At 41.4% G+C, this 14,952-nt stretch overlaps 1 protein-coding gene across 3 annotated transcripts in view; it reads left to right on the top strand.

Annotated features, from left to right (window-relative positions):
• The first annotated feature begins 449 nt into the window (after positions 1-449).
• The window catches only part of Shal (Potassium voltage-gated channel protein Shal), a 456,388-nt gene continuing 441,885 nt past the window's right edge, over positions 450-14,952 (top strand). For all 3 annotated transcript variants that reach the window (XM_071586568.1, XM_071586567.1, XM_071586569.1), the window contains exon 1: positions 450-1,739. In XM_071586568.1, coding sequence (XP_071442669.1) covers positions 625-1,739 — 1,115 coding nt within the window. In that variant the 5' untranslated portion in view covers positions 450-624. The remainder of the gene's footprint in view (positions 1,740-14,952) is intronic.

Below are 14,952 nucleotides of genomic sequence, written 5' to 3'. Positions count from 1 at the left end.
AAAAATATCGATTTTTCCTAATAAATCGGCACAAGTCAGCCAGCGTGGTGTGGGTACGCTTCCACTGCCCGCCCACCTCCAAGCCATTCTCCATCCAGCTACACCCACCGCCCGCGCCCGAGTGCCCCACTACACACCCCAGCCACCGTCCCACTGCCTTCTGCCCCCTCCCTCCCCGCCGCCCAATCAATACGGGGCGCCGGAGATGAGATCGTAAGCGTGGTGCGAGGCCACGCCGCGAGAGAGGCGGCCGGCCCGTTTGGCTGCGGGGCGGAGGGGGCGGCCGCGTCGGCGGGCGAGCCGGCGCGGGGCCGGGCGGACGGGGGTGGGCGCTCGGCGAGGCCTCGCGCGGGGGAAGGCGCGCAGGCGCGAGCAGCCCCCCCCCGCCCCTCGCACCCAGGAGCAGGCGACTGAGGAGCGCGGCGCTGCGGGCAGAGGTGAGGAGGAGCCGCACTCCTTCACCGAGGCCACCGCTCGGCCTCGGCGACCGCAAAACGAGTGGCTCCCCCGACGGGCGACGGCCGACTGCAGGGTGACTGCGCTCCGAGGGTGGGTGGGAGAGGTTAAGCGTGGGCAGGGTGCCGGGGGAAGTGTCGTCCAGGGGCTAAGATTCCTCCCCACAGCATGGCCTCGGTGGCAGCGTGGCTGCCTTTCGCTAGAGCGGCGGCTATCGGGTGGGTGCCCATAGCGACGCACCCGTTGCCTCCGCCGCCCATACCCAAAGATCGACGGAAGGCCGACGATGAAAAGTTACTCATTAACGTGTCCGGACGCCGGTTCGAGACCTGGCGGAATACACTGGAGAAATACCCGGACACCTTGCTGGGTTCCAACGAGCGGGAGTTCTTCTACGACGAGGAGTGCAAGGAGTATTTCTTCGATAGAGACCCCGACATCTTCCGGCATATCCTCAACTATTACCGCACGGGGAAACTGCACTACCCCAAGCACGAGTGCCTGACTAGCTATGACGAGGAGCTGGCCTTCTTTGGCATCCTACCAGACGTGATCGGCGACTGTTGCTATGAGGACTATAGAGACAGAAAGCGAGAGAATGCCGAGAGGTTAATGGACGATAAACTCTCGGAAAATGGAGACCAAAACCTTCAACAGCTGACCAACATTCGCCAGAAAATGTGGAGGGCTTTCGAGAATCCACATACATCCACGGCAGCTTTGGTATTTTATTATGTGACGGGTTTCTTCATTGCTGTGTCCGTCATGGCGAATGTTGTGGAGACTGTCCCGTGCGGGCACCGCCCGGGAAGGGCAGGTACACTGCCTTGTGGTGAGCGCTACAAGATTGTATTCTTCTGCTTGGATACCGCTTGCGTCATGATATTCACGGCCGAATACCTTCTCCGTCTCTTCGCGGCACCAGATCGGTGCAAGTTCGTCAGGAGCGTAATGAGTATAATAGATGTGGTTGCCATCTTGCCGTATTATATTGGACTTGGTATCACGGACAACGACGACGTTTCTGGGGCCTTCGTAACGCTAAGGGTCTTCCGCGTGTTTCGAATCTTCAAGTTCTCTCGGCATTCGCAGGGACTTCGGATCCTCGGGTACACACTGAAATCCTGCGCCTCCGAGCTGGGTTTTCTCGTCTTCTCCTTAGCGATGGCAATCATTATTTTTGCTACTGTCATGTTCTACGCGGAGAAGAACGTGGACGGAACGAACTTCACCTCCATTCCTGCCGCCTTCTGGTACACCATAGTTACCATGACGACTTTGGGGTGAGTACCTGCCGTAGAGCCCATCCCCACGAAAAAGCTTCACTTTCTTTCTTGAAGGTTCTATGGGCCCTCCCACTCCGCCAACGAAGCCATTAACGCGCGTACATACAAGCGTGCGATCCGTCTCACCCGTGTATCCTAGCCTGTGGCCTGTCTATCCTTGGAAGTGTGGGCACCCGCCATTCTAGTGAATCTTTTGCGGGTAGACCTTAATTCAGTTTCTAGGTGCCTACCTGCCTCGGCTACTTTCACATGTGTGAAAGAGTAAACACAGATGATCCATTCAAACATGTCATGAAACACCAGAGAGGAGAACATAAATAAATATATTATGTATATAAATATATATACATAATATATTTATTTATGTTCTCCTCTCTGGTGTTTCGTGACATGTTATATATATTATATTTATATATTCATTTATCTGCCCTAAGTACATACTCTTTCTTCACCATTGTTTTTCTTCTAAAGGTCAAGAACTCCTATTATTCTATTTTTAAAAGGCGTGGACTGGAGAGTTGGAATCTCTATTTAGTGTGACAAGAGAAAGTTTGATGCGGGACAGATTGAAATATTTCAACGATGCAGACGTGATACCTGGATTTTATAGCAAGTTCTGGAGTTACGGTTTATTTCTGCCGACCGTATATTTCCTCTAAATGGCATAATCCGTCGAAGAGAAACTAAAATTTGTAGCGACTGGATTTATAAGAATACGAGCTTAGGTGTATTAGTGTTTTTAGTAGTTTCGCATGGGTATTTTGTTTCTTTGGTATGTGAACTTCAGTGAAAAACTTGCTATTTGCAAATTGCATTAAAAAGGCTTTCCTTGCGATCCATTATCATCTATCATTTTGATTTTATAATTTGTTTATTATTACTGACAATTCCTTATTCATCGATAGATAATTTATCGACCTCCATAAAATAAAATATTGGCATGAATAATGTGTGCAGTTCAAATTTTTCGTCGCAAAAGTAGACCATAATTACATTTTTCGGTTTTTTCTACCCAAGTTGCATGCGGTGATCTTAAAATATCTTTTACGGTTTTATTGATGCTACGAAGTTTTGAGAATGATAGCATACGCTGCGCTGTATTATGATCGTTTTCAGCTCAGTTGGCACTGCAATCTACTTGATAAATTCAAAATAATGGGAATTAATTTTTTTAAAAGATTATGCCGAATATTATTTAATTTTTAGTCAAACCTTGCAATTAATTTCAGTTCTTTTCTGGGATTATATCATATCACAATACGGAAAATATTCGCGAAAGTGTATAGGAAAATGGTATATTACTTTATTTTGATTTATATTTTTTGATTCAATTATTTAGCAATGAAAATGAAAATTTAATATTTTGAAAGAAAGTTAACTAATTATTTTATGATTTCGTACTAAGTTTTTTTATATGTATGCATATACTACTCCAAAAATAATATTGTTAGTTTAGCTAGTAACATGTTATAGAAAGAAAGCTAAATTATTATCAGCTTGTGCGATATTGTTCTATAATTCAAAGCGCTTTCAACGTAAATATGAACAGCAACTTTAAAATGGTTAAAAGAATGCTATTTCATGGCGGCTGCTTTGTTAAGATATTGGCTTTCAGCCGAGAGTATGCAGAGTTGTTGTACTGCGGCATAAATTGCATTTGTATTACTTAACCAATAGATTTGAATTTTAAAGCGAGACATATAGGCCACATATCATGCCGCAATTGATGGGTCTGGAACAGTGTGTGGAAGAAGCAAATTCAAGGGCCTTCCATCACGACCCGATCCCATTTCTTGAAGGCTAATGAGAAAAAAGTGGATAATGAAGCGCTGTGATCAATCAAAGGAATGCTGGAGAATTGGCAAATATTGCGCAGTGCTCTTGTTATTCCAGTCTCCCCGAAGTGAGTGCATGCTTATTGCAAGGAAAGCCTTTGCTCGTGTGAAAAAATAAAACCCTGTGACAAGTGAATTAAATACATTTAGCATACCCAACCCGTTTTTTTTAAGCTCTCATGAAAGGCACTGAGAAGGGATTGAAAAAACGCGACAGCTTGTTTCTGAAGGCATTTCCAGTAGAAATTCTTCAAACCAAGAATTATATCTACTTATATATCATTTGAACAATATAACACCACTTCACCACTCGAAATGCATCCGTAAGAATGCGTAACTGTACCTATCGTCAACTTATTTAATTGATAATCGTATTTCAAAAATACCACAATAATCTCTATCATTGCAAAAGATTCTCAATATCCCGTTGTATTTACATAGTGAACCAAAGCTTTAGATTCGAAGTGTTCGTCGAGGGAGTGGATTTTAATTTTATACTGTATTGTCGTATGGAATTGATTTTCGCTCTGTCGCCGAGTAGTGCATTACGGTTAACTATTGACCGTAGCGATGGGATTGCATATTAGCATCCAAAGAGCTGATTTTATTTTTATTGACTTCTGTTATGCAAGAGTGGGTGGCTGGTGTAATATAGTATCCTTAATTACGACACTTAACTTCGCTTTAAATGTTAAAGAACAACGAGATAGATTGATATTAAGATATTTTATGAGTGAAAAATGGAAAAATGATATTGTTACCATTCACTCACTGAGCACTTGTTGAAATACGAAAGAAAAAAATGTCATTTCTGTTTTGCATTTGCGTCGCCCTTCAACGGAGAACTATTGCTTTTAAAATTTATAATCTTTAAGAATGTTGTCGTGTCCTAATGATTTATCTATTTGTTTTGGAAATAAGAATTGAAAAATAAAAAACAGCATTGAAGGCACTTATAATTTAGGTAAGTGTTTAGCCAGCTAGATGAAAGGTTAAACAACAATGTAAACAATTTAGATTCCCTTCCAGAAAGATTCCCCTTACATTTCGCAGAATCGAAAATTGTCCAAATAGAGTCAGCCTCTAACCACTGATGAGTTTACATAAATGTGAACCCAATGAAATCCAAGGAACCAATTATCTCTATATGATGCTCAAATTAAACTAAGGGTTTCACATTCTCATTGTAAAATAATATTAGATAAGTTATCACTTTTCTCGTTCCATTGTCGCATTCCTTTCCGTGAGCGAACGTTGCTGCTCAAAGATGGAATTAGTCAAAGCATAGAAGCGCGGAGCTCGAGGCAGCGGGCTCGATGCAATCAATCATCGTCGCCACATACCGCCGTCATCCGAGGGGACGTGGAGGGATTGTGGGCGATGGCAGGGGAATGCTGGAGCCGAGAGATTACCCTTCTGGATGCACTTTCTTTCCCTCATTGGTCTATTCACGTCTCAATTGGTCCCTTCGACAAGGGGGCACAAGCATCGGGTTCAAACATTCGTGTCTTCTCGCCTCAGAAAATACTCGGCCAACCTTATTCGTTTTTCAATTCTTGAATAGCGGATTTTTGTGTTGAAGGGAATTAGAAGATAATTTATAGTCACAAATTTGTAGAAATTCACTATTTCTACTGAATTAATACTCAATTCATTGATTATGTTTGACTAACACTTAATGTGATACTATTTTTTCCAACAGTTTTTACTTCCCCACAGGACTCTATTTTTACTGAAATGTAGTTGCTTTTCAGCGCTAATTAAGACGTTTTTCTCGATTTAGCACTATCGTTGCTCCCGAAAATATACTTTATTCAGCGCTACGTCGCTACTGAGCAAGCGTGTTTGAATTGAGTAAATTAATATTACCTGAGTAATACCGGCAAATATTCAAAGTTAAGTTTTTGTGGTATGTTTATGTACACATATATAAACAATGAGACTGGTGGTGAAGAGATTTTAGGAGTTTAAAAGATGCCTTCACTTAAGGACGAACAAAATGTAATTTATTTGCGACACAATATGTTTATAAGCAACTTTGTCGCGTAAATAAGAAGTATATCATCAACAACGACACTGAAAATAACGAAATAGGTTATTTTTTCATGCCAACTTTAATTTGAAAACTCCACGTAGTCTATCTAGAAAGAGATAAATTCTTTGTTTTAAGAGTAAGGAACTATGGATTAGCCCCCTCAATGTTTCCAAATACAAGTATATAAGAGTACATACTTCAGTGAAAAATTTCAGCGTCTAAAAAAAACGTGTTCCCACAAAAAGTGATCGGAATATATTTGCGCTGCAATGATTCAGTCCTCCAGCTCAACTTTTACCCGCCGTAAGGCAATTGGCTTATGCACCACTGTCTCTACGTACCTAAGGAATGATTGTGGTGCATTAGTCGAATGTCTCTGGACGCCTATCACTTTGCTACACACGCGGAGTGATGAGAATATTTCAAGGGAACTTTCCATCGAATTAATTAGCTATTCCCTTACTGAGGTTTTAAGATTGGTTAACTTGCCTCCTCACTGCCATATCCATCGTTTCTTATGCCTTCGATTTTCATTCGGAATCTCTGGTACGTTCAAATACATCAACGATTACTATTTGAAATGACCAATGAAGACAGTCGGATATCAATACCTATTGCATCTTTTCGCCTAACTATATTTTTTATTTACTAGATTTTCTTCAAATTTAAGAAGGAGAAAGTTCATTAAATAGATGTTAAGTATACTCAGTACACTTTCAAATCCCTGAGTAAAGCTAGCTTTTTAAGATTACTTTTATTACTTAAAATTGTATCGAAAACAAGAGTTAGTAATAACCTTGAAGGGCATAAAATTGTTTTAGACGTCTATGGCGCATAAATGGCTACGGATATATGCATATATATTTACACACACATGCACACATATAAGCTTCTATATATCTCAATATATTTATATTTTCAGTCCATATATATATATATATATATATATATATATGTATAATATATATAATATATATATATAATATATATACATATATACAAAAAACACAAAAAACGCTTACATATAGTCCTACGTTTCGACGGTCATGCAGTCCAATATGAACTTAAGTATGAATATATTTATATATATGTGTATATATACATTTTTTTAAAGGACACTCACATTTAAGTTATACATTACCGCATAATGATTAAAATAATATATATATATAGTGGGTCGCGGTAGTCCAGGGGTTGAGCGTTGGACTACTGACCAGAGGGTCCCGGGTTCGATTCCCGGGAAAGGCACTCTGGGCACCTGCAGCTCCACCCAAGCTGTGTGATTTTTCGGGTACCGGATCTTCCTGGGAAACCATAACCGGAACAGGGAAAGGCACTGGACCCCATACTCTGATGTGTGAATTTCACATGCCGTCCGGCTTAGCACCGGGTGAACTCCACAATCACCTACCGAACCGACCTTCGGGTTGATTACTGTGCTTATGGTTTTTAATATATATATATATATATATATATATATATATATATATTTATAATATATTTATATATATATATATTTATAATAATATATATATATATTAAAAACCATAAGGACATATATATACAGGGTTCGTCCGGAAAATAAGTGTACTGAGCTCAGGAAAAAAAATTTATTACACACTTTTACATATCTTAAGCTAATGTTCCTCAAAATAGGACCCTTGTGAGTCGATGCACTTGTTCCAGCGGCGTTCCCATTCCTGGAACGCTCCCGCGAAGGCATCATCGGGAACCTCTCGAAGACTCGTCGTCGACCTCTTCTCTGCCCTCCACGAACATCTTGTGCCACCGAAAGATCATGTTTCTGGACATGGCTGACTCCCCGTAAGCCTGGTTAATCATACCGACAGTTTCGGTAGGCGATTTCCCAAGCTTTACCGCAAATTTGATGGAATAACGCTGCTCCAAAAACTTCGGCATCGCGTTCCGTGACGTGGGTCGAGCGTGGAGGTTCGCGTTAACAGAGCTCCTCACTACACCACAGCTCAGAGCCGACTGCCTTTTTCAGCGTCGCTTGCCAACATACCCCCCTCCAATCGCAGCCCATCAGAGCGGTGCTGGGCGCGCCTGGAGCGGCGGTAAAAAATCAGTACACTTATTTTCCGGACGAACCCTGTATGTACGGCGCGGAAACGTGATCATTGAAGCAGGAGGATAGACGTAGACTGGAGGCTTTTGAAATGTGGGTGTGGAGAAGAATGGAGAAGGTGAAATGGACAGAGAAAAAACAAACGAGGAAGTACTTGGTATGGTGGGCGAGGACAGGGGTTTGTTGGGAGAAATCCTATGGAGGCAGGAAAAGTGGATGAATGGGGTATTGACCGGCAGTGGAATGTTTAAGACTGTAATAGAGGGCAAATGAGGAAAGGGAAGGAACAGGACAGGGATGTTGGACGGGATGCAGAGAGGAAGAAAGTACTCAGAGATGAAGAGGGACCTGATATAGAGTAGGATACTGGATTTTGTGCTTTTTTTTAGGAAACACGAAATATGTATTTCGTAAATGTGTCTATCGAAATACCTACCTTAACCGGTAGATTACCTAATATTAATAATAGTAATAATATATCTATATATATATATATATATATATATATATATATATATATATATATATATATATATATATATATATATATGGATTGGTGTGTGTATATATAGCAACTAAAATTTACTTCGGTCCTTCTCAGGGTTACATGTTTTATTTTCCGAATGGCGGCATAAGATTCACATCGTAGGAGGATAATATCCGAATATTAAAATGTGTTCTGGGTAGTGCACTTGTTTTCGATTCTATGAACGTGAAAACATTCCGCCTCAAGTGAGTGTGCAGAAATTAGCCCTAATAAGACCTATCCAATCACGACTACAAATCTAGCAACTTAATGGGTTCCTAATGGATAGTTTAATCGCTAGGTAATATGGTTCATATCTAATTACTGGTGTCCGAGGATTATTCTTCCGTGTCATGGTAGATTAATATTTCGTGGATTTAAGTTCCAGGGATATCTAGCCTCGGAGAACTTCAGAAGGAAAATCGGCCTGTTTGCTGCGTGGCTTCATTGAGCATTCACGCTGTAGTTAGTGGTATACTAGCCGTTGAAATAAACTGATGAGAGATGTAGTTTTTCTCAAAGCAAACAGTGCTGCGGTGGAGGGCAGTCGTACAGCGTCTATTTGTCTATTCAACCAAACGTTACCAATCAAATTCTTCGGGTCGGATCTTCTCGCCGCTCCCTTCCTCCACCTCCCCTATTCCCTACGCCATCGGCTCTCCCAATACGAGACGTTTTCGAGAATGGCTTTGCTTACTGGAGTAACAGGGGATACAGGGTGCGTCCCAAAAGTAATGCAATTGTATTGCAAATAGCATTCCGTGCTATTCTTCTGACTTGTGGAAAATTCCCTCACCGTCCAACCATTAAGTATATATGTGAGTGTTCTTTCTTTTTTTCTGTATTTAGTTAAGTTTTTAATCAAAGTTTATATATATGTATATAGGCTAAGCGTTGCCTCAAAACCAGTCTCAGTGCTCTCCTAGCTGTAAAATCGGTGGGACGTCAGTAATTGTAGACCCCTGCGCGCCCACCGTGTCACGAAAGTCCAATCGAGCCGAAAATTCAAGTGAACTTTTGATACGTATTGAGAATGAACCTGGTTATTTGTACAACGTTACCACTGGTATTGAAACCTGGGTTTTTGAGTACGACCAAGAAACAAAACGTCAAAGCTCTGAGTGTCACACCGACAAGTCTCCCAAGCCCAAAAGGGTAGGCGTGAGCAAATCAAAAGTGAAAACAATCCTCATTGTCTTTTCCGACAGTAAAGGAGTGTTCCATAAGGAGTTTGTTCCTCGTTGACAGATAGTTAACGCTGCCTACCACGTGGATGTACTGGAAAGGCTCCGAAAAAGAGTCATCAGGACGAGAAAAGACATCTACTGGTAACTCCATAAAGACAACGCGCCTTGCCACAACACGCTAGGAGTCCACGACTTCCTGGCCAAACACCAGGTGCCAACGCTGTCCCACCTCCCCTATAGTACTGACGTCACCCCAGAAGACTACTTTTTGTTTCCTCGGATTAAGGCAGCCCTGAGAGGAACCCGTTTTTTGTCCATAGAAGAGATCCAATCAGCCATGACGAAGATTTTGCGAGGTCCCCAAAGACCCCTTCCAGGGCGCGTACCGCAACATTCTCTACCGCCTCTACTGCATTTTCTGTCCTGCTTTCTACGTGGGTGAGAGCACCGCCCCCCTCCCCTCTGCATCGGCGACCAAAGCTACTTTAGTGTATCTTCAGGTTTACCTAATTAACCCATCCCTACCCACGCTGCTTCCCAACACCAATTCTTCATCAACTGCTTCTCTATTTCGGTGATTGAAACTACCAGAATCCGCAAGAAGCAAAGAGATGAGAACACACCGTGCGAGCCTTCTCGTGCGAGATGGCTCACGTATGCGCACTCAAAGCTTTCATACCTACCGAGCGAATACAGCATATTAAACCTAACCTTTGGCCGCCATCCCTTAACCACCTTGTCCCTTCACCCCCACCCTTATCTCCTTTTCCACCTCACATACATATTATTTCCGCCTCTCTCCCGAGAACGGTATTTTGAGGATGACGGATTGACCGTCGAAACTTCGACCGTATTCGTGAATTTCCATTCTTTGTATTTCAATATTGAATAAAATTTCTGTCGTCGCCGTCGGCCGTTTGTTTGTGTGTGGGCCGTGATAGTCCCGGGGTAGAGCGTTGGGCTACTGACGAAGGGCCCGGGTTCGATTTATGAGCACGCCTCAGGCACCCTCACCTTCAACCAAGCTGCGTGTTTTTTCGGGCACCAGAACTATCATAGGGGAACTATCATAGGGGAACCATAGGCGGCACAGGGGAACGAGCCGGGCCAATACTCTGTATGTGAATTTCACAATGGCGTTGGGATTAGTATTGGGTGAATTCCCTCCCAAATCCCAAATACCTATTCCCTATCGCCAATCAAACCGACTTTCGTGTTGTTCACTGTGTTTGCGGTTATATATGTGTGTGTGTGTGTACGGGTGTGCGATGAATATAAATATGTGTGGTATACATACGAAGTAATTAGATATCAACATGTGTTAGGTTTTCCAAAGGCGAGGGCGATAACTAGCGGTGCTGGAAGCCCAAGTGCTTGCTCAGCGGCCCCTATTTCTTGATTTTGGCGCGTGGCGTTGCCAATCAATACCGTGCACAATCATATTCCATCACCATTTTGAATAGCCGCATTTTATCTCATATTGTAGGTTTAAATACGTTGTATATTCCAATTTTAATTCCTAGAGGGACCATGATGCAATATTTGTCTGCCCTTTTTATACGAAAGAAATGTTAATTGGATAGTGATCATTTGGAATACGGGCATCTTTTTTAACCGCAAACAAACAGTAGTTGTCGATGGGCTAAGCTCATGAGAGGCCGATATCTTAGAAAGAGTGCCTTAGGGGTGTGCAAGAGGGTCTGAACTCTCATTTTTAGACTCTACGGGCCCAGATTTTGAACGTCAGCAGTAACCTTAGATTAGTTCCGCGCGAAACATTGTTATGGCGGAGATGGCGCCGGCTGAGTGACGGATATTCCCCTGGAATTTAGATCAAATATCGGATTGGGATAAGAAAACGAGGCTAGAATTTAATATCTGAAAAGAGATATTACTAAATTTTTGAAAAAAAAGAAAAGATCAACAAGATGTAAATTATGAGATACCTCGGATTGAATTAAGTCAGAGCTGGCGGAATATTTGGGGGTTTCACTTGCATCAAGCGAGCGCTTTCATTATATTCCCATATTTGGTAGAATATTTGACTCACCCTCTATTAAATTAATTAGGCTTTGTTATAAGAATTATAGGAAAATTCAATGAGAAAGTAAGAGAGAAAAGCTAACCGCTTTCGTTAAGCCACTCTTGTAATATGCGGTAAGAATTTAGGGCCAATCAGAAAAATCGTCATTTATAACATTGCTAAAAACGCAAGATTTGTCAAAATTTTCTTTGAGAAATATGTACGGGTATGTTGGAATAAATATTTTTGGAGTATCTTGATTCATGCAGACATTAGCTAAGACTTAGGTTAGGTTTATAATGTCTTTAATCTCCGGTTAAGGCCAAAGTTCAGTTATATGACCTAGCTAAAAGCTGAGTTTAGCTAAAAAGCGACTGTTAAACTGTTCAGTAAATAACAGATGTTGACACTATGGTTGCAATGTTCACATTCACTAAGGAGCAATCTTATATTTCTATAAAATTGGATTGTTCGGTAATCTTCAACTTGAGTTAACGTTCATATTAACTAACCCTTCAGATGAGAGGAGATATTCTAAAACCGGGTTTTGGACTTACAGAAAGCTGCAGTTCACTGGAGTTTTCCGGCGACACCGAGGGATATTAAAAAAGCCATAAACCCAAAGGTTGGTTTTTCGGGTGATGGCAGAGTTCACGCAATACAGAGACCAGCGGTGTGTGAAATTCTCACATCAGGGAAGGGGGGCCGGAACCTTTCCCTGCGAGGGAATATTAAGGCCCCAAATTACATATATAGGTAGAGTGATGGCATCGGGATAAAATAAGAGCGATAGATACCGCCACCGAGAGAAACATGTAGGATACAGGATACGCAGTCATGGAAAAATGGAACCCAAACGCTCGAATATTTTTATTTAAAAGCAGAATTTTGATGACCTAGTCAAAGACCTAATATGACCTAGTCATAGTAGGCTATGTCCCCTACCACATGCGCTTACGGCGACTCGCGGCCCGTTGTGCAGCTCTAAGAGAGTCCAATTTTTATTCTCTGCTATCCACTGTCAAAAAAGTTATAACTATTGGTTTCCTCCCATGATTCCGAGGCCGAATCAAAGTGTATTATAATAGGTTTAAGATCTTGGATGACCTCGGAACGATGCTCCTTCACCGATAATGGTTTTCTATTTTTTAAGCTTTCCGTACACATGTTCCACAGCTGGGAAGGAGCATGGGAGCCTGTCTCTGCGCAGATCGTTCATAGCATCCATCCCGATTCCTTTCTCTTCAGTCTTTTCCTTGTTGACTTTGGCTTCCTCACTATTACCAGAAGTTCAATGAATTCAATAGCGTAAGGGTGCGCTGCAAGTAAACACATCAGCTCGACGTCATGGTTATAAAGCCAAAACTTCGAGTTTCTTCATGGACATTCTGAAGTGAAGTGTAGTGTAGTTAATGAGGGCAGCTTCCGTGCGTTACCCGTAATCATGGATATCAGTTGGCAGCGCAACATTCCTTGTGCGTATACAACCTAAAATGATATCGGACTTTTCCAAGTAAGTGCCGACCCCGGTGGCGGCGGGGTAACGTCCTCGTCTACCATTCCAAGGGTCGCGGGTTCGATTCCCGCCTGGGTGAGTTTTCCTCCACCTAGGGCTTGGGTGTTTGTAAATGTGATCATTGTTATCGTTGTTAATAGTTCGTTGTAAAGGCCAGAATGCGCTGTTTTCGGACTTATACTGCATAAATAAATAAAAAATATGGATTTTTTGACGAGGGCTTTTTTAGGCGGGATGCTCGCTCGGGAAAACTCCTGACGTGGAAGTTAGTTCTCAGTTTCTCCATGAGCCACTCACGAAGAACTATTAAGTTCACTATGGAAATCCCGTGATCCTTTTTAATGATAGACAGCGTCCCACTCAAAACATATTATCCTCATTATCAATACATAATATGATAATTCGCTTCTGGTGGCACCTTGAAACCACAACGCTTATCATAAACCTCGTGTGAACGCTCTCTATAAATATCATTCTTGCAGTTACAAAATTTCTTCTCAATGCGTCCTAATTTCCAATATCCTTGCTTGCTATGGATAGTTTGTGGACGCTCGTCGTGTGGATTACTCGTAATTCTGTCGTTATTTTATCACTGTCTTATACCAGTATAAAATATCTTGTTCCGCAGAGTGCAAACATTTCAATTCTTTCTGAAAAAGTCATATTAGGAAGTGGAAACATCGAGGATATCATCAAAACAGATATTATGTAAAATTATCTGGACCTAAATTCGAAATTTTGCTTGGCTATTTAAAGTGTATATCTGCAAATATTAGGAAATTCGCTCTTTTTTTGTTTAACTTTTCAAAGTAGCTCTCCCACCGAAGAAAACATTTTGCAAGGATAAAAATCGTTTTTGGTCCACGTTAAGTCACACAATAATCAGAGAGTAATTGCACTGAATTCGAAAATTGTAAAAAATTTCAGTGCGTGCCTTTCCTCTGCTATTATTTTCCCTTCACTTCATTCTCTCCATCAAAATGGATGGGAAACTTGTTCTCAGTAGTGATCCACCCGCTCTTGAATGCTAAATCTAATGACCCTCTTGTATTTCCCTATTCTGGAGTTGAATCTAGGGGAGCAGCAAAAATGGCAATCTCGCTCCTTGGGCAGCGGCTCTTTGCTTGCTCGATCCGTGCTGATCTCCGGCGAATAAATCCCTTTGATATGAACTTCCTTCTTGATCGAATACTATTGGATAATATTTTCATTTACTGCATTTATAAAGGCACTAAAAAATGTTTTATTTTCCTTTAACCTCCAGGAGACGGGGAAAAGCTGTTAACCTTTTTGATGATACATTTTTGTGATTATAATATTAATTTAAATTTACGGGTTGTTAAATTAGTACTTCATATCAAACTTGAATGTTAACAGGGATTTGACTGAGTGGTTAAAATTTTACCTTATGAGACCTTAATTTGCTACCATGCCAGGAGAGGCGAAAAAACGGGTAACTTGTTGGGAATTAATCCCGAGTTCATTAATGATAGATTTATTGTTTTCCCTTAGGGAATGTGTTTAAAAGTTGTTTTAATTCATTGAAATTTTACTAAGTACATATTTTAACATTGTTTTTAGCTGCGCTTGCCGATATTAAAGACATCATTAATTATTTGTTTAAGAAGCAATTGCTGTTAAGCAAGAGAATTGTGGCCCCATTTGTCAACTATCGACTGCAGTATTTGCTTCTTCCCAGCCATATTCATCGGCGTCTGCCTAGAGACCTGTACGTTACGCACGTACACGTCGCAAGGGCGCGTGATGAGGACAATCAAAACACAATCCCGTTTCATAAAAGTAGGCTCTAATACTGTTTTAATTATGTATTCGTGCATTCAAAAAAACACCCACAAATAAATAAATAAATCGTGTAATAAGTGTCAGATTTTAAATAAAAATATTCGTGTGCCTCAGTCCAATTTTTTATGATTATGTCTTATGCGAGGGACAGAATGAGTGCTCAAATCTGTCAGGGTTTGTGACTATCACTCTTATA

Source organism: Hetaerina americana, unplaced genomic scaffold (genome assembly GCF_022747635.1).
Source record: "Hetaerina americana unplaced genomic scaffold, ioHetAmer1.1.p SCAF_23, whole genome shotgun sequence".
In the NCBI taxonomy this organism is placed as follows: Eukaryota; Metazoa; Arthropoda; class Insecta; order Odonata; family Calopterygidae; genus Hetaerina; species Hetaerina americana.
Note: the sequence above shows the minus strand (reverse complement) of the source record. Positions and strands in the feature narration are given on the sequence as shown.